The sequence below is a fragment of the Chamaea fasciata genome, unplaced genomic scaffold (assembly GCF_029207755.1).
Source record: "Chamaea fasciata isolate MVZ Bird 193981 ecotype frontalis unplaced genomic scaffold, bChaFas1.0.hap1 SCAF_23, whole genome shotgun sequence".
Classification (NCBI taxonomy): Eukaryota; Metazoa; Chordata; class Aves; order Passeriformes; family Sylviidae; genus Chamaea; species Chamaea fasciata.
This window is the reverse complement of record NW_027094108.1, coordinates 6,941,209-6,962,360: the sequence shown is the minus strand read 5'-3', so window position 1 is coordinate 6,962,360 and position 21,152 is coordinate 6,941,209. Positions and strand designations below refer to the sequence as shown.

Genomic DNA, 21,152 nt, shown 5'->3' with positions numbered 1-21,152 from the left:
GCACGCACGTGGGGTTTGTCCTCCCTTGGGGTGTGACACGGCCATCCATGCTGCATTCCCAATTGATCCCGCCGGGTTTTTTGGGATGTTCGGGGTCAGACATGGCTGGGAAGGGGATTTTTTTACAGCAGGATGGAAGGAAACATCCGAGGAAACACCGCTGGAACGCTGGAAGGGGTCGAGCCAACTATGCCAGGCGCTGGCTGCTGGAAAACTCAGATTACGTTGCCTTGTGGAAAAAATCCCAGAGGATGAATAATGAAAATCCCAGGCTGCTGCAACTTTTCCTCCATGGGCAGCATTCCCAAGGAGGGGAAACACCGTATTCCACTCCGCTGAGCTGCCAAAAGAGTTGAAATCCAAGGATTTAACACCCCTGGAGCACTGCACAGCCCCCGGATCCCTTCCAACAGTTCCACCTTGGATAAACAGCCCCCCAAAATCCACCTATGGGGGTGTCCGGAGGTTCCCTGCCCAAATTTTGGGCTTGGCAGCGGAGCAGGAGACTCGGGGTTGGGGCAGGGTTTATTTTAGCTGGGGGTTTATTGCGATATCTTTAGGAACGCAGTCGCCATCTCCCGGCACACTCTGGCACTCGGGTGGGAATTTGCGGGAAAAGATAAGGATTGAAAGGCAGGTTCTGTAACTCCTTGTTTGAAAATCGGTTTTATTTTAGGATGCTGAGGGGGCAGTTAATTTTTGAGCGAGGAAAAGGAAATCCAAATCCCACCCCAAGAACCTTCGTATGGCTCGGAGTTCAAAGGAGAACATTGGTGTCCTGAAAATCTTGGATATAAATGAGCAAGATTTAAGAAATTATATGGTCTTGGGGAATTTTTGATGCTCTGAAGGCTGGGGCTGATCCTTGTATTCCATAAGAGCAGATTTGGGCTTAAACGAAGAGGCACAAATTGGAGGATGGAAGGACACACGGACACCTTGATGTCTGCAGGGGGGACCAGAGGGTGGATTAGTGGCTGAAACAGCCTAAATTTGGGGAGAGATTTGTCCAGTGACACAAAGTTAGGGAGAAACTACCCAAAATTAAGAGAAAACGCCCCAAAACTAAGAGAAGAGACCCCAAAATTAAGGCAAAACACCCAAAAATCTAAAGAAAACTATAGGAAAATACAAAAGACCCCAAAAATAAGAGAAAACACACCAAATTCAAGGAAAAACACCTCAAAATTAAGGGATAGCTCCTCAAAATTGTGGGAAGTTACCTCAAAGGGAAAATACGCCCAAACTAAGGGAAAACACCTCAAAATTTAAGGAAAACACCAAAATTAAGGGAAAACGCCTCAGCCCTGTCAACCTGCCCTGAGCGTGGTCCTCCCGGCCGCCAGGGGGCTCTGTGGCGCCGCGCCCCCGCCCCCGCTTCCCGCCCTTTCCGCGCCCTGCGCGTGCGTTGCCGGGCGCGGGCCGGCGGGCGGCGCGCGCATGCGCGGGGCGCGGGCCCGGCGGCGGACGGGAATTAAAATGGAAGAAGAGGAGGTCGCGGAGAGCTGGGAGGAGGCGGCCGACAGCGGGGTGAGGGCGGTGGCGCGGAGCGGCGCGGGGCGGCGCGGCGGGGCCGGGGGGACGCGGGCGGGCGGCGCGGCGCTGCCCGAAGAGGCGGCGAGACGCGTCCGGCGGCTCGACGGCCCCGCGGCACTGCTAGGCCTCTTAAAGGGACCGCGGCCTCTCTCGGCGCAGGGGGTTGCGGGCCGCCCCCAGCCCCGCTGCTCGCCGGTTCTTCGCTCCCCGTTCAGGTCCCTCCTTGGAGCAGCTCCCTGCCCGTGCTCCGGCGCCCCGTGTGCTCCTCGGTGTCCAAAGCCCTCTCGGCCCGGCGGGGCGGCAGCGGGGGCTCGGCGGGGTCGCGGCCCAGCCCCGCGGAAAGCGCCGGTTGCGGGGGGAGGTGAAGCAGGAGGGCGGCGAGCAGAGCCAAAATGTGCGTGCCCAGCGGGGCTGCGGAGACAGCGCGGGGGCTGCGGACGCACGCACACCTGAAAGCCTTTTGCCCCTTGGTCGGGACGTGCTCCTTCACTCGGGCAGAACGCGGGGTGTCCCAGCCTGGCCCCGTGGAGCTGGGCCCCGCTTTAACAGCGGCTCAGGAGCTGGAGTCGCCATCGTGTCTGTCACGCTGAGAGACCCCGAGGGTTTGTGAGTGCCGTGCTTGCAAATACAGTGACTGCTTCAGCGGGAGCGTGGGCGGGGGCTCTGCGGGGTGTTCGCGGGTGGAGGAAACTCCGCCAAGCAAACTCTGCTTTCAGTGAGTTCCTCGGGGTCGTTGAGGCTCAGAGGGCAGAAGGACCTCCGGACAGGGCCTCGCTGGGGAGCCTGAACGGGACTGTGGGCAAGGGATTGGGTTACACCTGGCCACGGCCAGGGGAGCAGAGGCTGTAACTCAACGCCCGAGAGGGGCCAGTGCCAGGCTGGCAGCGGAGCCGCCCGCCCGCCCCTCCTGCCAGGGCCGGGGGCTGCGCCCGGCGGGAGCCTCGTGCCCGGCGTCGGAGTTAATTCCAGCGCTCCTGAAACCGCTCCATGCAGGGGCATGGCTGGAGCCTCGGGAGCTGATGACTGTGGCCTTGAGTAATGGTTTAAAATGGTCCCACTGCTCCAATCCTGCCGTGGAGCGTCTTCCCAGTTTGTCCTTCCTGCTTGTACCTCTCAGGTGCTTTTCCTTACAAGGAAAAATCTCTGTCACTTGCCCTTTCTCACACCCTTTTCCAGTCCAAATTGCTGGTTATTCACGCTCATAACCTCAGTGATGCTCCTGCTGGTGAGCACGGAGATTCCCTGGGGAATCACACGATCCTTGAGGTTGGAAAAGCCCTCCAGGATCATCGAGTCCGCCCTGTGCCTCATGCCCACGTTGTCCCCAGAGCACTGAGTGCCACATCCAGGCTTTCCTTGGACGCTTCCAGGGATGGGCGCTCCAAACCTCCCTGGGCAGCCCCTCCTAAGGCCTTTCCCCAGAGGAGTTCCTCCTGATGTCCATCCTGATCATCCCCTGGCCCAGCCTGAGGCCGTTCCTTCTCTTCCTGTTCCCTGGGAGCAGAGCCTGATCCCCCCCGGCTGTCCCCTCCTGTCAGGGAGTTGTGCAGAGCCACAAGGTCCCCCCTGAGGCTCCTTTTCTCCAGGCTCAGCCCCTTTCCCAGCTCCCTCAGCCGCTCCCTGTTGGGCTGGCAGGAGGAGCAGCTGCTCTTGCAGTTGTTGGGCTCTGGATACCTGCGGGAGCAGTTGGAGGGCTGTGGGAAGTCAGCTGCCTGTGCAGGGTGGGAGAGGGAGCAGGGGCTGCCCTGGGCCATCCTTGGGGGTCAGGAAGGGGATTTCACTCGTGCCTGGCAGGAAGGAGCCTGGAGCTGCTGGTGGTGCCCGCAGGGAGCGGAATGCTGAGCAGGATGGAGCTCACAAGAGCCCAGCCTCCCCTTGTCCCGTGGTTCTTGTGATCCTGATGGATGCTGGTGCAGCTGCAGTTCAGGTGTCCCAGAGTCACAGCTACACGAGGTAGCAGGTAGGGAAAGAGGAACAGGGGCAGGAGGAGGCTCTGCTGTTGCACCAGCAGGGCGGGCAGGCTTAGGTGGGATATTGGGAAGAAATTCCTCCCTGTGAGAGTGGAGTGGCCCTGGAACAGGGTGCTCAGAGCAGCTGTGGCTGCCCCTGGATCCCAGGCAGTGCCCAGGGCCAGGCTGAACAGGGCTTGGCACAGCCTGGGATAGTGGAAAGTGTTCCTGCCCACGGCAGGGGTGGCACTGGATGGGCTTTCAGGTCCCTTCCAGCCCAAACCATCTCTGATTCTGTGATGCTGATACTTCACACTGTTGAGAACCTGAGTTAGTTAATTTTTTAGACCCTTAGCACATGAGGGAACAGTAGAGGTGTAGCAGGAGATCCATGGAAGGTTTTTGGGATACGTTGCCTGTGTTCCAGCATGTAATTTTTTAATGTACCGCCCACAGGGTGTTCCTTGGGAAAGGAAATACATCAGAGTTTTAGTTCTGGGGGTTTGTGTTTGTCGTTTTTGGTGAGGCTGAGGACTTCTGCTCAAGCCTTAAAGGTTTGTTAGCCAGAGTCAGCTCTTGGCTGAGCAGAGATCTTGTGGCCTCCTAGTTAAAATTCACTTCATTTCTCTCTTGCAGCTTTCCCAAATCGGGCACCAGGAGAATCTCATTAGGTTCAAGAAAACCCCCAAAATCCCGACACAGCCCTTCTGCCTCGGTTTGGTCACTCAGGGAGCTGTAAAACAAATCCTCTGGTGGTTGTTTAGGTGTTAAACATGGCTTCCATTTGTCTCTCGGTCTTGTGCCATCAGAACTGCCCCGAAAATGGAGCAGCTCCTTGGGAGCGTGCCACCCCTGAGTGACCGTGGCCGGCAGGCGCCCTCTGCTCTGGCTGTGTCCCTGTCCCAGGAATCCCAGGGCCACAGGGTGCAGCAGAACTCCGTGAGGGCTCTGAATCCCTGTCACCTCCCTGGTGTCTAATTAGAGCCTGGAATGTCTGTGGAATGGGGAGGTTTTGCTTGTCCGGGAGTTAGAGATGGAAAACCAGGGCGTGAGTAACGTGTGAGTTGTCTGAGTTAGGAGTAAGGGTGGAAAGGGCTTCAAAGGCCAGTCTGGCTCAGAAAACGCTAATGGCAATTAATTCCTGGTTGGTTTTTCTGTGGTGTTGTGTGGCCCAGCTGGAAGACACAGATGAGAGGTCATTTGGTGACACTCGGGTCTGTTTACCTGTTGAACCAATAATTAGATGTTGGGGGGGAAGCTGGACTCCAGAACTGGAGTGTATCGTGGGTGATCCTCAGCTTGGAATTGGTGCTTGACAGATGGATTCATCGGTTTTTCCTTTGCCAATGAAAATTTGACAGTGTCAGAGTCTTAGTCATTGGTTTCAGGTCAGAATGTCTTTCAGCTTCATCCCAAGGGGAGAGACAGCTCTCATCTCTGCCCTGTGAGGGAATGGCCGGAGCTGTGCCAGGGGAGGGTTTAGGCTGGAGATGAGGGAAAGGATCTTCCCCAGAGGGTGCCGGGCACTGCCCAGGCTCCCCAGGGAATGGGCACGGCCCCGAGGCTGCCAGAGCTCCAGGAGTGTTTGTACAAGGATTTTTGGGGTGTCTGTGCAGGGCCAGGGCTTGGACTCTGATCCCTGGGAGTCCCTTCCAGCTCAGGATATTCCCTGGTTCTCTGCAGGTCAAGCATTCCTCTGGCAATCTAAAACAGGTTAAAAAGCCCATGGAATTAACCTCCTTGTGTGTCTTTTTCCCCCTGGGGTTTGCAGATTCCCAGCTGTGCCTCAGCACTCCCTCCAGGGAGGGAAAAGCTGCCCCATGTCCCGGTTCTCGGCCGCTGCGGGAGCAGCCAAAGGCTGGGAATGGACTTTGTCCTGGCCTGGGGGCCGGGCCTTGTCCCCCACTCGTGTCACAGCGCTCAGGGAGGACAGGTCACCTGGGGTGGCAGAACGTCTCCTGTTTGTCACCTGAAGGAACCTGTGAGGGTGGGGTGGGTGTCACCTGCCAGCAAAGGCTCCAGGGCATTGGATCTGAAGGTTTCAGCTCCTGTCACTTGGAGCTGCTGAATGGGATTGAAGTCCAGCAGAGTCAGGAGGGAATTATTTTTGAGTGGGACAGTGTGACCTCCCTCTGCTAATGGCTGCTATGCTCAAGGGCCACGGTAATGAGGCTGGGGTGTGCAGGAACGGTGTCCATGAGGAAAACTGGGTTTTGGTGTCAGGGCAGGGAGGGTCATGGAATCCCAGAATGGTTTGGGTTGGAGGGACCTTAAAGCTCATCCAATTCCACATCCTGCCATGGGCAGGGACACCCTGCTGCTCCCAGCCCTGTCCAGCCAGGCCTTGGACACTTCCAGGGATCCAGGGGCAGCCGCAGCTTCTCTGGGAATTCCATCCCAGCCCCTTCCACCCTCCCAGGGAAGGATTTATCCCAAATATCCCAATCTAAACGGTCCCTCATTAGTTTGAAGCCATTCCCTGTGTCCTGTCCCTCCATCCCTGGTCCCCAGTCTGTCTCCAGCTCTCCTGGAGCCCCTTCAGGCCCTGGAAGGGGCTCGGAGCTCTCCCTGGAGCTTTCCTTCTCCAGGTGAGCACCCCCAGTTCTCTGAGCCTTTCCTCCCAACAGAGCTGCTCCATCCCTGGACCATCCTGGTGCCTCCTCTGGACTCCCCAGCAGCTCCAGGTGCTCCTGGGCAGCTCTGCAGGTGGGGTCTCACCTGGGCAGGGCAGAGGGGCGGAATCCCCCGTCCTGCTGCCATGGTGCTGGGATGAGCCCAGCATGGATTTGGACTTCCCACACCAAAAAGATTTTGGGCAAACTTTCACCAAATGTTTTCTTTAGGTTCTGTAACGGGTCAAAAGTCTTGAAACTGGGAATGGAAGTTTCTGTTTCTGCTGCTCGGTGTTGCTTGGGCAGAGGGAGGTTTTTTTGTTAAGAAATGGGAAGTTTGGAGGTTGGGAATGAGCAGTGGGAAATGAGGGTTGATCTGGGGATATTGCAGCGAGGGAGAAGGAGCTGCTGCTTTCCCCACCATCAATGTCCGTGCTGGGAATGCCATGTGGCGCTGCCAGGCTTGTTCCCAAAAATACTCCTTGTCCTGTTTCTCAATCCCCTGGTGCCGAGGAGCAGGTTCTACCCATGGAGACAAAAACACCTGGGGCTGTCCTGGGCCAGGCACTGCCAGGCCTGAGCATGGCAGAGTGACTGGGAGAAGGAATTAATGCAGCAGGCTGATTCCCAGCAGCCTCATGAATTGGAATGTTGCAGTAATTAATTATCTTTGGAGGAGAGAAGTAGGTGGAGAACGAGATCGGGGACTGCCCACATCGGCTCTTTCCTGATAGTGTTTTTTGGGAAACGGTTCCAGGTTCAGGTCCCTGTCACCAGCTTTGGTGACCTCAGAGCTTTAACTTGTTTTTATTTCCTAAAGAAAAGAACATTAACCAGACTTTGGAGTTTGCATCTGTCTGGAACTGCCGGAACATCCAGTGGTGCTGTAACGAGCAGACAAGGCCGTGCTTTGGGAGGATCCAGCTCCAGCCTAAATTTGCTCGTTCTGGGGTTTGCCATGGCATGGTATTGGACTGAGAAGGGGTAGAAGGTTGCGCTGGGAGTAAATACAGCAGAGAATGTGGTTAATGGTTTTCCAGAGCTTTGGAATGTTACCAGAGATCCGGGAGAGCACCAGGACTGCCCTGTGCTGTGGTAGGGATCGCCCCTGGATTCCTGCAGAGGAATTTTGGAGGAAGAGGGGGAAATACCCACCCAGTGTAAGTGATTTTTACAAAGTCTCTGCCCTCCTCGCACCTTGAGTGTGGTCACTCACTAAACTTGGGATAAAAACCAGCCAGGGCTGATCCTGTTACTCCTTCCCTGGATCAGGTGAGCTCGGAGCTGGCAGTGTTTATTGTTTTGGAGAGTCCCTGCTGGCAGGGATGGGGGGATAATGCTTTCTACATGTCCAGAGCATTGCAGTTATTCCCAAAAGGTTCTTTGGACAACAAACTTGGGCCCCTGCGCTTTGCAATATTCTGGTTTTGTTTGGGAATGTGCTTCCATCCCGTGGAGGCTCTCCAGGGCCGTCCCTTGCCAAAGGACACGTTCCTGGGCTGCTGAGGGTCTCCAGCTCACCAGGAACCCCCCCAAGCTGTCAGCTTTATGGCTGGGGTGGCTCTTTAGGATGCCAGGCCATGGGAATATGGGATCTGAGCAGCAGCTTCATGTCCTGGGATGCACGTCTGCATTCCAGGGGGGTTATGGATCCTCTTTGCTGTTTTCCTCAGGGGTGGGGGTAGGAAGGATGGCTGTGATGGGGCTGGAGCTCAGTTTCCATGACGTCCTTGTCCACAAACGCAGCCTAAATGTCAGAGAACAGAGTCTCCTTCTGGCTGTTTGTTTGGGTCCTCTTTGGCATCCACGAATAATAGCCCTAAAAATAGGTGGGTGAGATTCCTCACTAATCTTTGGGGAGGGGGGTTTGCATGGGGACATGAACCAGGCTGAGTTTTTGGTGATAGAGATAAGTTTGTGTGGGAAGGGGGAGCTGGAAGAGCCCCTCAGGTGATGGATTACTGGGGTTTGTCTGCAGTGACCTGTCCAGGTCCTCGGATCCCAAATCCAGCTGCCTCTGCAGACAGCTCATGCCTGTGGTGCTTGTCGTGCCTCTGGCATTTGCCCTCCGAGTCAGCTCCTAATTTTATCTCCTTACCCACACGGTGACAACGTGACACAGCAGAGGAGAGGGAATGACATCAGCAGACGGATGGATCCGCGCAGAGCACCAGCAGGGATTTGATTTTAATTAAAAATGAGCAGCAGGCCAAGGTGATTCTGCTTTTAAATTGGTGCAGTGATCCCTGGCATGAGCTGTGATGCTGCTCCCGGCTGGGGCTGTCTCTGCACGTGGTGTTCTAAGGCTCCCTTCCTACAATTCCAAACATCCTCGCAATGAACGCTGAGCCTCCTGGAAAATGCGGAGTCAGTGCCTGTGTTTAAAAGAAAACACAATTTCTGACACACCAAGAGCTGCTTTTGACCATCTGTTTCAACACAAAGGGAGACTTCTTCTACCCCAAAGTTCAGTGGATGTCTGGAGGCAGCTGGAATCTCCTGAGCAGTGCCAGGAATTCCATGGATCCTGCAGGCCTGACAGTTGTTGGGATGGGTGGGAGGGGTTCGTGTGTGCTTGGTGTGAAGAGTTGGTTTATGTTATTCTACCAAGATCCCTCGTGTTCCGCAGAGAGCACAATGCTTCCATCAGCTGCTGAGGCTGGAATTTAGGGAATATTTTAGCTGCTCCTGGCTTTGCTCCCTGTGCCAGCCTGGTGTGGTTACAGGCTCAGGGCAGGGCCTGTCCCCTGGGCTGAGTCACCTTGTGTCCTGGGACCCTCGTGGCAAGAAGGACACTGAGGGGCTGGAGCGTGTCCAGGGAAGGGGCTGGAGCCCAGGAGCAGCTGAGGGAGCTGGGAAAGGGGCTGAACCTGGAGAAAAGGAGCCTCAGGGGGGACCTCGTGGCTCTGCACAACTCCCTGACTGGAGGGGACAGCCGGGGGGGTCGGGCTCTGCTCCCAGGGAACAGGGACAGAGGAGAGGGAACGGCCTCAGACTGGGCCAGGGGAGGCTCAGGCTGGACATCAGGAGGAATTTCCCCATGGAAAGGGCGCTCAGGCCTTGGCAGGGGCTGCCCGGAGGGGTTTGGTGTCCCCATCCCTGGAGGTGTCCGGGGAAGGCCTGGATGTGGCACTCACTGGGCTGGGGACAGGATGGCGATCAGGCACAGGGTGGACTCGGTGATCCAGGGTCTTTTCCAGCCTCCATGATCCCGTGTGATCCTTGGTGAGGAGCTCCCCAAGCACGGAGCAGCTGCTGAGCGTGTTGGCGCTGGTTTATGATCCAGGAGCAGTGTTTGCTCCCTGACCACTGGCAGTTTTGGGGCTTTGGAGACAAAGACACCAAGAATTTTGCTGCAAGTGACCTGCTCCGGCAGTGGGAAAGAACGAAGCAGGCTGTAAAGGAGTTGTGATGGTCTTGAAGGATCCCTTAGAATAAGTTTCTGTGTTGAGCAGAGTAAAGAGTTCCGTTTTCTCTCTGGCAGGGGAGGCTGCGGGTTGTGGCTGGAGTGGCTGCAGCGTGTGGGGACGTGCGGTGCTGTCCGGCAGCGCTGGGGCTCGGTGACACGAGTCACCTGTTCTCAGGTGCTGAGGTGGAGGTGACACTCTGCTATTGCAGCATCTCCCGGTCAGTCCTGCATTCAGACCACAGCTGCAGCCCCGGGGCTCACCTCAGAGCTACCAGCAGTGCAGGAATGTGACTTTTGCCCAGGCCACCTCTCCTCTGCCGGGAAGGAGGGAGCAGAACGGCCTTCCCGAGGGTTGCCGTGTGACTTGTGACACCTCTGTGCCCACGGTCCCACCTGAGGGCTCAGCAGCCCTGTTTTGTCCGGATTGAAATGATTTGAGAGGCTCCTGAGTGTGTTGTCCCCCCCTTCCACCCCGTTTTCCTGTTGTGTCTCTCCCCATGCCCTGAAATATTTAATAGGGGACATTCCAGGAGGGCCTGGGAGCCGTGGTGAACTCTTGGAGGCTGAAAACGTGGTTTCAAGACTGCGATGTCACCTGGGCTGGCTCAGTGAAGAGCCAACCCCTTCCCCTCAGTTCAGCTTCCGCTGTTTGCCCCCAGCTGCTCCACCACATCTCCATCCCCTCCGGGATATCCACCCCCCTGCTGCCTGTTCTGTGCCTCTCTCGGGGGGCAGGAGGCAGCTCATACACATTTTCCTCCCCCTTGAGCAGCGCTGGAATGGGATTTTCCACCCTCCCAGTCCCCTTGAAGAGGAAGGGAAGTGCAGGTGTTTGGCCTCCTTGGGAGGCGCTGGCTGGGACCTGCCTTGTGAAGCTCTGCCTGGTTTTGTTACCTCCCAGGACAGGGTAGGAAACTCAACCTCCCCCCCCCACCTTTTATCTTCCTGAAATGATTTATTCCCTTCTAGGTGGAGGCTGCCGTGGCCTGTATGACCAACAGCCAACGCTGTGGTTTGGCATCTTGTAGTGACTTGTGCTCCCTCCCTGCTCACGGGGGCAGAGAATTTCTGTCCAAACCTGTTCGTTCCCCGAGCTGTGCCTGCTGTGGTTCCTGCTGTCAGCATGGGGAAGCAGCCAGGCCTCAAACTAGAGCAGCTGCCTCCTGCCAGAAGTTTGGAATTTCCTTTTATAGTGCCAGTTATCAGCTGGCTAAAGTAGGACACTCTCAGGTAGTGTTTTCCCCCCTTCCTTGATGATTAAATCAAACCCAAAAAGCTGTTTTGGAGCCTCTTCTAACAAAGCTGTCGCGAGGATCTAAAAATACCCGTGGGGTTGGGGCAGGTCACCTGCAGGAGGGTTGAAACCTGGCTTCGTTCTCCTCCTTAGCTGAGTTTCTCTGCGTAATTGCTCCGGTTCCACCACCTTTGGGGAGGTGGATGCCAGCCTCGGGCAGAGGCTGTCACGCTCGGAGCCTGGCTGGCAGTGAGGCTGGCAGTGATTAACGCGTCTCTCTGTGATGGGTGACTCCGCAGCATGTGGAAAGGCACGGAGCAGCTCGGGGAGGCTCCCTGCGTGCCTGTGGGGCAGGGCAGGGCCTTCTCCTGGCAGGAATGTGGCCCTGCCGGCCAGCCCTGCCCACGGCTGTGGGCTGAGGACTCGGCTCCCCCTGGAACGGCGCCTGCGGATCGGCCCAGCCGAGGCCGCTGCTGCTCCTCTGCCCCGCAGGTTTGCCTGGTCCCCGCCTGGATCCAGGAATCCCTCGCTGTGGAATCCCGTGGGGTTTCCCCTCATAGGTGGTTTTTTGCCAGCTGAAGTGGTTAAAATGAGCGATGAGCATCCCGTGCTGGAGCCTTGGCCTACTGTGGGTGTACTCCTGGTTACAGCAAAATACTTGCGCTGCTTTTGCTTTTCCCTGCCTCTTGATTCCCAAGTCATCCTCAGATGGAATCAAACACTCCCTTCCCCCTTTATAGATCAGTCTTCAGAAGAGTGAAATTAAATGTGTGCCCAGACAGGCTCAAACTCCGACCTCCAAACTGAGATTGGTCTTCACTTCGTTAAAAACTTTGTGTTTTTTACTTTTCTCTCTTTCTTTTCAAGGAAATAGACAGACGGTTGGAAAAGAAGCTGAAGATCACACAGAAGGAGAGGTAAAATCCTGATTTTCCTGAGGTGCTGTTGAACAGCTGAAGGCCTGGGGAGTGGGAATGGTGGGGTAACAGCTTCAAACTCAGCAGGGTTGGAGTTGAGAATTAGGGAATCCCTGTCTCCGTGCCGCTGGGTGGCCCTTTGGAGCCACGGCAGGGCAGCAGGAAGCTTCTGAGAGTGATTTGATTTCAGTGCCAGCTCCTCCAGACTGGATGTAGGTGCAGCTTGGGGGAAGCCACGTAAGAAAGAGGCACTCACAGGATGAAATGGGTGAGTCAGGTAATCCCAGCTCTCGGCTCCGGATTGACTCATTGTGTCTTGCATCAGGGAGAATTTCTTTTCCTGCTTCCTTTGGGTCTGGGCAGTGGTGTGTTATTTTCTCCTACCAGAAATGTTTTTAATCACTGCTGCCAAGTCCTTTGTTGTTGGGTGTTTTTTTGCCCTTTGATTATTAGAGAGTCATGGGATTTATCCTCTGGGAGTTCCACACAGAAAAGGGACTATAAAACATTCAGATGGTGAGCTGGGGCCAAGGCTGGCTCTCAGGAGTGAAATGGCAGGGTTGGAGTGACAGGTTGGATATCCTGGTTAGAGGAGCCCTAGAAATCCTTGGAGGGAATGAAATCAAGGTGCTCATACCAGTATCTTCGACTAGAAATGCTCAAACTTTACCCAGCATCTGTTCCCTTTCCTTCAGTGGAGTTAAATGGCGTTCAGCACAGCAGGGACTGATTTTCCATCTCCTCCTGAGCTAATCCACTGCTCTAGTTTAGAGTTACAACTCTGATGAGGTCTTTAATTATTCCAGGCTGCTCTTAATCACAGGAACGCCATCTGAGCACGAGGAATTCACACGCCAGGCAGAAAACCCCTGTGGAAAACATGCACCAACCCCGTGTTTTTCTTCCCAACAGCAGAAAGTCCAAATCTCCTCCCAAAGTGCCGATTGTGATCCAGGACGACAGCCTTCCCGCGGGGCCTCCGCCCCAGATCCGCATCCTCAAGCGGCCCACGACCAACGGCGTCCTCAGCAACCCCAACTCGGCCAGCCGCCCGGCCTTCCCTGTCAAATCGCTGGCGCAGCGCGAGGCCGAGTACGCCGAGGCCAGGAAACGCATCCTGGGCAGCGCCAGCCCCGAGGAGGAGCCGGAGAAGCCCATCCTGGACAGGTGAGAGCGGCCCCGTGGGCGTCTGGGGAATTGCTGCCTGGCACTAGTGGGGATGGGCTCCCTGGGGAGTGCAGCCGGGCCGACACAGGGAGAGGAGGGCTCTGTTAGCAGATCCTCAGCTATGTGGAGGTGAGGGGAAGTGCCTGTTAAGGCCATAAATCGTGGAATCATGGAAAAGCCCTCCAGGATCACAGAGACCAACCACTGACTGGCACTGCTGTGTTCCCCACGGAACGTGTCCCACGTGTGTGTACCCTTGGAACACTTCCAGGGAGGAGGTGGCTACAGCTTCTCTGGGCAACCTGTGCGAGGGCCTCCCCACCCTCACAGGGAATTCCTTTCCTTCCCAATATCCAATCCATTTCTGCCCTCTGGCAGTGGGAATCCATTCCCCTTGGCTGTCTCTCCAGGCTCACGTCCAGAGTCCCTCCATCTTTGCAGTTGGCCCCGTCAGGCACTGGAAGGCCACAGTTAGGTCACCGCAGAGGTTCTCTGTTCTAGGCTGAGCAATCCCAGTTCCCTCAGCCTTTCCTCACAGCAGAGCTGCTCCATCCTGATCACCTTGGCAGGCTCCTTCGGACTTGTCGTATGTCATTTCTGTGCTGGGGACCCCAGAGCATGTGGTGCAGGCGTTTCCCGGAGGCGCTCAGAATTCCACACCTCATTCCCTGTGTCCCTGCAGCCCCAGCCCTGCTCCCCGAGTCCCCAGAGGCCCCAGCTCTGTCCCCGCAGGCTCCAGCTGTGTCCCCTCTGTCCCCGCAGGCCGCCGCGGATCTCGCAGCCTGAGGACACCAGGCAGCCCAACAATGTGATCCGGCAGCCGCTGGGCCCCGATGGCTCGCAGGGCTTCAAGCAGCGCAGATAGAGGCGGAGGCGCCGTTCCGCCGGCACGGACACACGGACCCGGGCCAGGGGACCTCCCGGGGTGATTTGCACTGTGACCCTTTTGCTCTGCCCACTGTGACCTTCAGCCCCACGCACTGTGACCTCCCCTCTCCACCCACTGTGAGCGGCGATCCCAGCAGGGCCGTCCCCGTGGCCGGGGGGACACGAGGGGCCGTGCCGGACTCGGCTGGGCGCAGGGAACTGTGTGTGTCCCGCTGGGGTCGGAGCGAGCGCCAGCAATAACGTTTGTTGTACTCGAAACCTGGCATTTAAGGAGGAAAAAAAAAAAAAAAAAAAGATGGGAAGCCTCCCCAGCCGCGCATGTTGTCCTCATCACTTCCAGAACGAGTTCAGTTTCCAAGGATTTTCGGTTCTTTTGTTTGGTTTTCTGTTTGTTTTCTGTATCTCGGATCCGCGGAGTGTGTGGATAGGGTTTGAGCCTTTTGTTTGAATCCAGAGAGGTAGTTGAGTGTTCCGAAGGGAATTCCAATGGATTTCCATGAATATGATGGCTTGGGGATGACAAGCTCACGCTTCTTCTCTGTTTCCACTGCCATGGAAGCGAACTCCTGGATACCCCCAGATACCTCGGAGTTGGACCCAGTTCACATCTTGCTCCTGTTAAAGCTTGGCTCCGATTCCCTGCTGGCTTTGAGGAAAAGCTTAAGCTACATCCTTTTTGGGTTCTTTTGTATTTGGGGAGAAGGGAATGCAGAGTGACCCTGTGAAAACGCCTGCTGTCCGGCCACGGAGGGCTGGGCGGCGAGGAATTAGGGAGATGTGAGGAGGAGGAGGAGGAGGAGAGGCTCCGGCGCTGCTCCGGCCGTGATGTCGGGCAGTGGGATATCCCGAGGGTCAGGCCCCGGCGGCGCAGGGACGGTACGAGCTCTCCCGGAATGGCAGAGCCGGGAACCAGACCAGCCTTGGAGGAAGCCTGGATGATTCCTCCGTCTCGCTGGAAGCAGTGAGGCTTCAGGGACGGGATCGTCCTGCTCTGGCTCCCGGGAAGAGGATGGGGAGGCTGCTGCTCCCCAGGAACGGAGATGTTCCCCCTGGATGAGGATCACTCGGTATCGAGGGATTGGATGAACACTAAATGCTCTTCCTGGAGGGGCCAGGACCTGGAAACCCGGGTGGTTCCCGACGGATTCCTGCATCCGCGTGCTGCCTTCAGTAGGTTCAAGGGGGAATGAGCCAGTCTTGATGTGCACAAAAAGCCCTGTGTGGAAATGAGGCTGAAATCCCACAGAAACGGGAAAATGGAAACTACCTGAGTATCCAAGCGATCCGCTGGAACCTTAATGAGCCTTGCAGCTGGTTCAGGGTGGGGTGGGTTTCCCCTGGGATTCCCCCGTGGATCCTGGTGACTTTTGGAGGATCTCACTCATCCCCATCAGGCTGGGGGCCGGGATGAGCTCCGGAAGGGAGCAGGAGGGAGAAGGACGTCAGCAATAACTGTAGTCACTGCGCCTTTCCTTAGTTATTCCTAAAAATAGCATTGAATAGCCAAAAACCTCCCAAACCCACCGGATTTCTGGTGCAGCCGGTCAGCGCCACATTGCTGCCTCCTCCGTGTCCGGCACCGAAATTCCACCTCCGGCACCGAGACCTCCGGCACCGAAATCCCCTTTTCCAGCACTGAAATCTCCTTCTCCCGGCTGTTCCTGCTGTGTCCTGGTGCCAGGACGCGGTGCCCAGGACACAGTGCCCAGGACACGTCCCGCCCGCGGGCAGGGTTTGGCGGCGTTCCTGTGGGAAGCGCCTTCATCCCGAGGAGGGGGAGGACGAACGCGGTACTGCGTGTTTCTGCCCCCCCAAAAAAAAAAAAACGTGCGCCGGAAAGAAAACATTTTATAAATTGTATTTTAAATAAATGTCTTTAAACTTTTCACGGCTTTATGGCTCCCTCCTTTTATCCCTGTCTGCCAGGGGCGGCTTTTTGGTGGCGTGTGTGTAAAAATCTGCCAGGAAGGTAAAATCTGGGAGCTTTTGCCCATAATTGGGCCGGTTTTACCCCAACCCAGGGGATTTTACCCCGTGTTTAGGGTGGTTGAGAGGAGTGGTCCAAGGAGGGTGGGAAGGGTAGCGCTCCAAGGGAAGATGTGGATCCCAGATGTGGATGTGAGCACTGCCTCTCCCGGGAGGAGAAACAAGCAAATCAGTGATTTAATTTATTTAATCTAATGTGATGATTTTGTTGCTCCATGCTGGGCTCAGGCCTGGATGTCGTGCTCCATAACGTCCAAAGAAATGCTGGAGGCTCTTGAGGTGAGGAGTCTAGGAGCCCTGGCAGCTCCCACAGCCCCCGGCTCCCTTGGAATTCTGATGATTTTTAACTATTTATTCGTAATAGAAATAACGTAAACATATAAATATATAATTTAGAAATAATAATAAATATATTAAGATAGAAGAAACGTAGAACAATTATCTGATACAACCCAGTATCTAATACATCTATTTTACGTATCACGCAAATTTTATAGAACGCACAGTACTATAATATATAACACCATAATATAAATAAATCGGAACAGTAGACTCCGCTATGCGATTTATAAAATGACTGATTTCTAAAACCAATGAACGCCGTGCGTATGGAGGCTCGGAGCCCGGAGCCGGTCCCGGTGCCCGCAGCATCCTGCACCGGGTTCTCCCGCGCGCTAGGGGGCGCCGCGGGTGCGGAAGCGCCTGTCTGCGGTGGGCCCCGCCCACACCGGCGCGGCCGCGGAGGCGCCATCGAGGTACCATCGAGGCGTCGGGACAGAGCGGCGGCGGGGCCGCGATGGCGGCCGAGGCGGAGGAGTACGAGTCGGTGCTGTGCGTGAAGCCGGCGGTGCTCGTGTACCGGGTGCCGCCGCGGGCCTCCAACCGCGGCTACAGGTGGGGCTCGCGCCCGCCCGCGGGGTGTCAGCGCCTCCTGGCGTGGGGGGACTCGTTCCCTCCCTGCGGGGTTTGTGGGGGTCCCCTCCTCTTGAGGTGTGTGGTGTTTGTGGTTCCCACGAGGTGTTTGGGGTCTGTCCCTCCCCGTGCTGCCCCTCCCGGGGTATCTCAGCCCTTCCGTGAGGAATCTCAGCCCCCTGTGGGTTCTCTCAGCCCCTCCATGAGGTCTCTCTGCCCCCCAGCCCGCAGGGGTGTCTCCAGCTCCCCGTGTGCTTTGGGGTTCCCACCCCGTCCGTCCCCAGCCAAAGCCTGTCCTGGCACAGCCGCCTGTCCCTAACGCCCCTTCGGGTCTGGAGACTCCGCGGAAAGGGAACCGAAACCTCCCGCGCAGCTCTTGCCTGCTCCCCGCCCGAGCCCTGCAGCTGTTTTGGGGTGAAACGAGGCGTGCTGTGACAAGTCCCTCTCCCACTCTCCCCGCCCTGACCCTCGTTACCAGTTGCAGGCGGAGGAGCTCCGTGGGCGCCCCGGGCCGGCGCACGGGGCCTCAGTCTCCTCTCCCTGCTTCCCAGAGCCGCGGAGTGGCAGCTGGACCAGCCGGCCTGGAGCGGCCGCCTGCGGATCACGGCCAAGGGCAGCACGGCCTTCATCAAGCTGGAGGACAAGACCTCGGGTGAGGGGGGATGCCGGGGCTCCGCGGGGAGCAGCGCTGTGCGGCTGCACCCGGCGTTACCCCGTTCCTGTTTTCCAGGGGAGCTCTTTGCCCAGGCTCCTGTGGAGCAGTTCCCCGGGATCGCTGTGGAGGGCGTGACAGACTCCAGCAGATACTTTGTCATCCGGATTGAAGATGGGAACGGTGCGTCCCACACACCGGGGAACCCCTCAGAGCGCTCGCTGCTCCTGTTCGGGGAGGATTCCTGCTTTCCATGGCAGAATGTTCCCTGCACGGGAGGAGCAGAGGGAGGAACTGCCTCCCACGGCCTTCGCCAGGAACAAAACCGCTTGGGTTTGGCTGCTCAGTGTTGGCGGGAGGATGCGGGAGCTTCCCCTTGCTGCCAGTTAATTAAAAAGTTGTTTGTACTGAAGTTGTAGGGGCAGCCAATGAGGTGAAGCACCTGGAGATGCCTTTGGAGAAGGGAAGGCTCTGGGGTGACCTAATTGTGCCCTTCCAGTCCCTAAAGGGGCTCCAGGAGAGCTGGAGAGGGACTTAGGACAAGAGATGGAGTCCCAGGACACAGGGAATGGCTTCCCACTGCCAGAGGGCTGGGATAGATGGGAGATTGGGAAGGAATTGTTCCCTGGGAGGGTGGTGAGGCTGTGGCACAGGGTGCCCAGAGCAGCTGTGGGGCCCCTGGATCCCTGGCAGTGTCCAAGGTTGGACGGGGCTTGGAGCCACCTGGGACAGTGGAAGGTGTTCCAGCCCGTGGCAGGGGTGGAATGGGATGGGATTTACAGTCCTTCCAACCCAAACTGTTCTGGAATTCTGTGATCTCCAGTCTCATGACTCCATCTCCAGTGTCCCAACTCCCTCTGGAGGCAGCACCAGGCCCAGGGATGTGCAGGATGGACCATCCCATCCCATCCTATCCCAGTCCCATTCCAACCCATCCCATCCCATCCCATCCCATCTCAGTCCCATCCCATCCCATCCCTCCTGTGCTGCTGAGCATCCCAGCGCTGACGACTCCTCCCTGCCCAGGCCGCCGGGCATTCATCGGGGTCGGCTTTGTGGACAGAGGGGATGCCTTTGACTTCAACGTGGCTCTCCAGGACCACTTCAAGTGAGTTTGTGCCTCTCCCTGTGTCCTCTCAGCTCTGTTTTTGGCAGGTCTCCTCCAGGAGTGGCGGAGAAGTGGGGGCTGGGATGGGCAGGTGTGGTGGGAAGAGGAAAAAACTTGCAGCTCTTCCTCTCTCCAGGATTTCCCAGCCTGGATCTTCTCGACTTCCTGGATCAGCAACATCCCAAAGTGGGCTTCCCAAGTCCAAAACTGGGTGTCCAAATTCCCAGTCCAGATTCCCTAGATTATTTCCTCTGCTTCCTGGATCAGCTGTAAGGCGCTGTCCTGAGGAGCTGCTCCAGCTGCTGGGAGTGCTGGGGTTTTGGGGAGGGATGGCCGTGGTGCCGGCTGGGCCATCCGTGGGGCTCCGGCAGCCGGGAATCATCCCCTGGGTGCTGCCTCAGGTGAGGTCTCGGCTCACACCTTGGCCTTTGCAGAGCTGCTGCCACAGAGGGGACGATCCTGAGCAGGATTTATTTGTCCGGGGGAGCTGGGGCGGGCTGTGACGTCTCCTTTTCCATGGGTTTGATCCCACAGGTGGGTGAGGCAGCAGAGCGAGCTGGCCCGGCAGGCCCAGGACCTGGAGCAGGGACCCAAACTGGATCTGGGCTTCAAGGAGGGACAAACCATCAAACTCAACATTGCTGTGAGGCCCTTTCCCAGCTGATTCCAGCTTTTCCTTTGGGTGGCATGAGGAAGCAGCAGCTCCTCCCCGAAATCCCTGGGCATGGGCTCAGGGCAGAGCCTGTCAGGATAACTCTGCCTGCAGGGATTTGCAGGGGGTTGTGGTGCAATCAGTTCCTGCTGCCAAAACCAGGCCTGTGGGATCTTGGGGTGAAAACCACGCCTGGTGTGACCCCTTTGGATGCACCAGCAGCTGGATGTCGCAGCAGCGCAGGATTTTATTCCCAAATTAAACCAATTTGGCTTCCAGGGTTTTCACGCTCCGGCTCTGCATTTAGATATGATCCCACCCAAACTTCCTGCTCTCCTTTCAGAACATGAAGAAAAAAGAAGGAGGGACAGGGAGCACCAGGCCACGTCCTGCAGGGCCTGGGGGCCTCAGCTTGCTCCCACCACCCCCCGGAGGAAAATCCGGCTCTGGAGAGCGCCCGGCCCCGCTCTCCACGCCTGCCCAGCTCCCGGGAACTCCCATCACAGGTCTGTGCTCACCCAGAGCTTCATCCATCACAGGGGGAGTGTGGAAGCGAGAGTGGGAAGTCACTCCTGGTGTTTTGCTTTCTCTCCTCTCGACTTTCTGACAGACCCCCTGTTGTCCTGGCCTCAGCCCACTGCTGCTCCCGCTGCCGATGTCTGGGGAGACTTTGCCAAAGCTTCAGGGTGAGCAGGAGAGGGATTTGAGGGCGATGCCCCAAAGCTGCCTGGCGGTGCTGGAAAACCCCGCTGGGGTGGGGGCACTGCTCCATCCAGTCCCATCTTTGGGATTCAGAAGCAGCTCTGGCTCTGTGCTGCCAGTTCCCTGGGTTCAGACCATGGGCACTTCTTGCTCTGCTGCTCCAGGAGAGTTTCGGGGTGGTCCTGGATGACCCATTTGCCGCCCACTTTCCTCTCTGGATGCCTTTAGCTTTTCTAAACGCCCATTTTTCCATGTTTTTCCCTCTCTCCAGGTCGGCTCCCAGCCAGGCTCAGGGGAACACTGGTTGGGTTCAGTTCTGATCCCGGCCTTGATCCGCTTCGCCCCATGTGCGTGCCGGGATCCTCGGGATTCCTTTGGGACCAAAGAAGCAGCCTCAGGACACATCACTCCTGCCCTTAAATCCCGCCTGGCATGGAAATGCTGGGATAAATGCTGGAAAGAAACAACCATGTGCCTTAAAATGCCCCACAGCCTGGGCTTGCCACATCCAGGGCCTGAATCGTGGGAGACCTTGGAGGCTTCTTCTTTGGGAGAACCACCAGGTCCAGCCCTCTGCCTTCTCCTTGTGCTTTTGGGCTGGATCAGTCCTTCCCTCGGCGAGGAGTATCGTCCTGGAGCCACCCCGCCTCCCAAATCTGCACAAACCTTTCCCTGCCAGGATGCCAAGCACCGCCTGGATTTTATTCTGAGCACTTAACTGGGATGTGGGGAGCCTGATCCCAGCGTTTCCATGCTGAAATTCCCCATTTCTTACTCTGGGAAGTTTTTTTTACTCCTCTGTTTTGAAGACAGGATTTTTTACTCCTTTCCATGGACATTTTATTAAGGACAGAACGGAGTCAGGCTCTTGGACAGAGCTGGGTTGAGATTCCTCTTGAAACAAATAAGTATTTTCTTACCTATTTATATTAAGGCTTTTCCGAGTACGAAATCTCGCTCATTTTTATCCAATCCTTTGGATTTTCCTTTCCATTTCCAACTGGATGACGGGCATTTTGCTTTCAGAGCTTTCTCCTGGGCCTGGCAGTGAACCCAGGTGAGAATGTAACACTTCCAAGTGAACAATAAAATGGTTTTGATGCCAGACTGGAATTTTTTTCCTCCCCTGGGCGGGCTCCGAGCGGCCAGGATGAGCTTTTGTGATTCCCATTCCTTGCCGATGCCGAGGGAATGGGATTGGACACGGAGCACAACAGAACCTGTTGCTTAGCAGTGGTTTCTGTTGGGAAGGACACCGGGAGGGGAAGGTAAGAGAAGAAATGAGGGGAAAAGGAGGGAGGGTTTGGACACAAATGCTCGGGGGTGGAATTGGAGGCAGCTCCCGCCTTGCTGGAGGCATCCAAGACGCCACAGATCCTCAATCGCATCTGCCCGCTCCTGGCCTGGGTAATCTCCGGCCCGGAGAAA

General features: G+C 56.7%; 2 protein-coding genes across 4 annotated transcripts; both read left to right on the top strand.

Annotated features, from left to right (window-relative positions):
- The first annotated feature begins 1,418 nt into the window (after positions 1-1,418).
- Positions 1,419-15,597, top strand: SZRD1 (SUZ RNA binding domain containing 1). Of its 2 annotated transcripts, none has more exons than XM_066203033.1 (4): positions 1,419-1,530; positions 11,608-11,657; positions 12,573-12,824; positions 13,587-15,597. In XM_066203033.1, exons 1-4 carry the CDS (start codon positions 1,441-1,443, stop codon positions 13,687-13,689), a joined length of 495 nt encoding a protein of 164 aa, XP_066059130.1. In that variant the 5' UTR covers positions 1,419-1,440; the 3' UTR covers positions 13,690-15,597. The 2 variants fall into 2 exon arrangements, with proteins under 2 accessions (XP_066059130.1, XP_066059129.1); XM_066203032.1 differs by having other exon boundaries at positions 12,570-12,824.
- An 833-nt stretch (positions 15,598-16,430) lies between these two features.
- Positions 16,431-20,927, top strand: NECAP2 (NECAP endocytosis associated 2). Of its 2 annotated transcripts, none has more exons than XM_066202874.1 (8): positions 16,431-16,592; positions 17,162-17,262; positions 17,341-17,445; positions 18,223-18,370; positions 18,905-19,013; positions 19,366-19,528; positions 19,633-19,708; positions 19,996-20,927. In XM_066202874.1, the coding sequence occupies exons 1-8, from the start codon at positions 16,495-16,497 to the stop codon at positions 20,042-20,044; spliced, it is 849 nt and encodes a 282-aa protein (XP_066058971.1). In that variant the 5' UTR covers positions 16,431-16,494; the 3' UTR covers positions 20,045-20,927. The 2 variants fall into 2 exon arrangements, with proteins under 2 accessions (XP_066058971.1, XP_066058972.1); XM_066202875.1 differs by having other exon boundaries at positions 18,289-18,370; positions 19,996-20,925.
- The last annotated feature ends 225 nt before the right edge of the window (positions 20,928-21,152 follow it).

Excerpts from the sequence above, each read along its gene's own strand:
- SZRD1 (XM_066203032.1), top strand. The coding sequence starts at position 1,441 with ATGCGCGGGGCGCGGGCCCGGCGGCGGACGGGAATTAAAATGGAAGAA. Across the intron at positions 1,531-11,607 it reads AGGAGGCGGCCGACAGCGGG|GAAATAGACAGACGGTTGGA; the intron begins GTGAGGGCGGTG and ends TTTCTTTTCAAG. Across the intron at positions 11,658-12,569 it reads AAGATCACACAGAAGGAGAG|CAGAAAGTCCAAATCTCCTC; the intron begins GTAAAATCCTGA and ends TCTTCCCAACAG.
- NECAP2 (XM_066202874.1), top strand. The coding sequence starts at position 16,495 with ATGGCGGCCGAGGCGGAGGAGTACGAGTCGGTGCTGTGCGTGAAGCCG. Across the intron at positions 18,371-18,904 it reads GCTCTCCAGGACCACTTCAA|GTGGGTGAGGCAGCAGAGCG; the intron begins GTGAGTTTGTGC and ends TTGATCCCACAG. Across the intron at positions 19,014-19,365 it reads CCATCAAACTCAACATTGCT|AACATGAAGAAAAAAGAAGG; the intron begins GTGAGGCCCTTT and ends CTCTCCTTTCAG.